The 2,875-nt window shown below is 48.6% G+C and overlaps 1 protein-coding gene across 1 annotated transcript; it reads right to left on the minus strand.

Annotated features, from left to right (window-relative positions):
• Positions 1-263: 263 nt before the first annotated feature.
• LOC109704163 lies at positions 264-890 on the minus strand. Its single transcript, XM_020224905.1, has one exon. It carries the CDS (start codon positions 888-890, stop codon positions 264-266), a length of 627 nt encoding a protein of 208 aa, XP_020080494.1.
• Between the last annotated feature and the right edge of the window lie 1,985 nt (positions 891-2,875).

The following is a 2,875-nucleotide window of genomic DNA, read 5'->3' on the forward strand; positions in this document are numbered from 1 at the left end:
GGCAATCCCATCTCATGTGTCCCACTTGGCCGCATCGGAAACACCTCCCATCACGCTGTGAACATTCACTCGGCCTATGATTCCCACCGCAGATTACGCACGGATAGGAACCCGTCTGACTCCTTGTCTGGCTCTTATCTCGCCGCTATTGCGATCTAGGGTGCCGAGGGGGTCGCTTGGAACTCGACTGCCCCGCGGAACCACCAGTCGGTCGCTTCTTAAATTTCTCCCTATCCTTGTCTCTTTCAAACGCCTCGCGTTCCTCACGCGCAATGGTTGCCGCGCTCTATCCATAGCGCGCGATCGAGCAGTTCTTCATAGGTCTTCAGCCGAAGCGCATGAACAGTCTTGAATATCTCCGGCCGCAATCCACGCTCAAAGACCTCCTCCCGATCTCGGTCACCGTGAACCAAGCCGGGAACACAGTTAACCATGTGCGAGAATTCCCTTTCATATTCCCGCACCGTTCGGCTTCCCTGCCTTAACTTGCGAAAGTCCTCCTTGATCTTCCGCTTGTCACTTTCTGGAAAGTACTCCATTAGCAGAATCTCCCGGAATGCCTCCCAAGTCATAGTAGCCGGATCCAAAGACCGACCATTCTTCACTCTCGTCCACCACGATCGAGCCAGCCCCTCTAAATAGTGAGCCGCCAACCGAACCTTGTCCTTCTTGAGGGTGTAGATATCCTCGAACAACGCCTCCATCGCAGAAAGCCACGCCTCCATCAACCATGGGTCTTTCACATCACCCACAAAGGTCGGCGGATTGAACCGTTTGAAGGCCGTCAACACCGCCAACGACCGCTCCTGCTCGGCTTCAAGTATCCCTGGGATAGGAGCCGAAGAACCTGAAGCTGTCGGAGGAATAGCCGTCACCGGTGCCACCGCCATCGGTGTAGGTGCTACAGGTGCAGGCGGGTCCTGAGGTACAGGTGCAGCCGCCGCCGCCTGTCGAGCCACCAACTCATGGAGCCGTCCTATCTGCTCCCCCTGTTGTCACATAGCCCCAGCCAAAGCTGCTACTTGGGCCCGCAACTCGCGAACTTCATTAGATCCACCCTGCTCTGGCACCTCATCAGGTGATGCCGGAGCGGTCAGTCGGGTATAGGGTCTCGGTGACATCTATCCCGAAACGAAACGCACACGTTAACACTCGACATTCGAGACTCTTACTCGTTCCAAACAACTACCCAATCAAGCGAAAGCAATCAAGCACGTCCATTTTCTATTCTTGGCATCATGTGGTCGTCCGCCCAATGTAATACCTTGAAAAGAAAGGAAACGTTCCCTTGAATCCATCTCTATTTCCGTTTAGAGAAGTTCCATAATAACCGAATCCATTAGCCTCCGCATAGCCAAGTCCACGTTATACGCGTCCTAATTCCTAAGGTCTCCAATCCTAAGGTCCCTAAGTCCATCCTAGACTTTTGCTTTCACATGGCTCTGATACCACCATATCTGTCACGCCCCGAGCTTCGCCAATTTGGTCGGATTCGAGCACATGACAGACGCCGAACGGACAGTACCTCCCCTGTCCGCCCAAGGCTCCCACAACAAGTATATTACAAGCAAATCAAAAGAGAATTGCGGAATATACAAGGTTTGCACGAGGGCAAACAACAATCACAGTGAAAGCATCAAAACTAACTAAACATTCAATATACATGTCATTTGATTTTATTTGAATCAAACACAAGTAATCTATTACATTCATTTACATTCATTTACAGCACGATTTCCTTTAACCAAAAGACTGTTTACATCATCTTTATATTACATCATTTTCACCTTACAGTTTCAACATACAAAAGTTGAATACACCGAGTGTAGGGTACGCCTATACAACTCCGGGGTCGCTATCTACGGCGCGACTCCCTTGCCTCGATCCTCCGCCGCCCCGTTCGCGTATGGATCTGCAGGGTTAGTGGTAATGAGAACTAGAAGAAGTTCCCAGTGGGTTTGGCCGCCGACCACGCCGATTCGCCCACTAGGTCTAATTCAGGCATATGTATTTCAATAAAGAAGAATAACAAACCAACTAATGCACTCCTAATACAATGCCTGCAAGAAGCAATCCACAGATAGATAATCATAATCAGATACATGATAACGATGCATGTATGTCCTTTTTCACTTTCCCTCGGCCTTTACCCAATTCAACCTGGGGTGCTCCTGGTTTACCCTAACTCACAGTCCACATATCCATCTAACGGGGGAGGCACAAGGCACTACCGCCCGAAGGATCTTCGCCGGGCACGTCCACCCGTGATGCATTTCTTCTCCGGAGTACACCGCTCGTGGAGGAGCGACCTCACACAAGCTAGAACCAATACCTGTGAGTATGATCCCATCCTCAATTTGAGGAGGTATGGCGAACCTGTCACAATTCTCACTATCTCAATGCTGATGAATGGTTAATACCTATTCATACACATACTGTCACTTGCCAATATCACGGTGGTCCTGATGCCACAATACACATATGTCACTTGGGTTAAACCTTGTTTAACTATTCACTTATCGATTCACTAATGTCCATGTCGCCTTTGTTTACTACGGTCACGGTCATTTCTTACATTCACATGCATATAGGATCTTGCACTTTCCTTTTTCACATGGTTCTATATCACTACAATGATGTCAAATAGATAATTGTTACAATCAACACATGCTGTTCATTTCCCTACATGCAAGAATGCCATAATACCAATATGCTCAAATAAAAGGACATAGACATAGTAAGAGATCCGGTGTTTCCGGATAGCACCCCCCACCTTTGTATGTCACAAGGATGCCACGATTCCGATTCCACGATTTTTGGGCTTGTTCGCTGCGAGCTACAACGATCTGTACTATTTCAGCTTGTTTTCTTAATA

The sequence above is a fragment of the Ananas comosus genome, unplaced genomic scaffold, assembly GCF_001540865.1.
Source record: "Ananas comosus cultivar F153 unplaced genomic scaffold, ASM154086v1, whole genome shotgun sequence".
Taxonomy (NCBI): domain Eukaryota; kingdom Viridiplantae; phylum Streptophyta; class Magnoliopsida; order Poales; family Bromeliaceae; genus Ananas; species Ananas comosus.

What these genes read in the sequence shown, in the direction of transcription:
- LOC109704163 (XM_020224905.1), bottom strand. Translation starts at nt 890, where the DNA reads ATGGCGGTGGCACCGGTGACGGCTATTCCTCCGACAGCTTCAGGTTCT.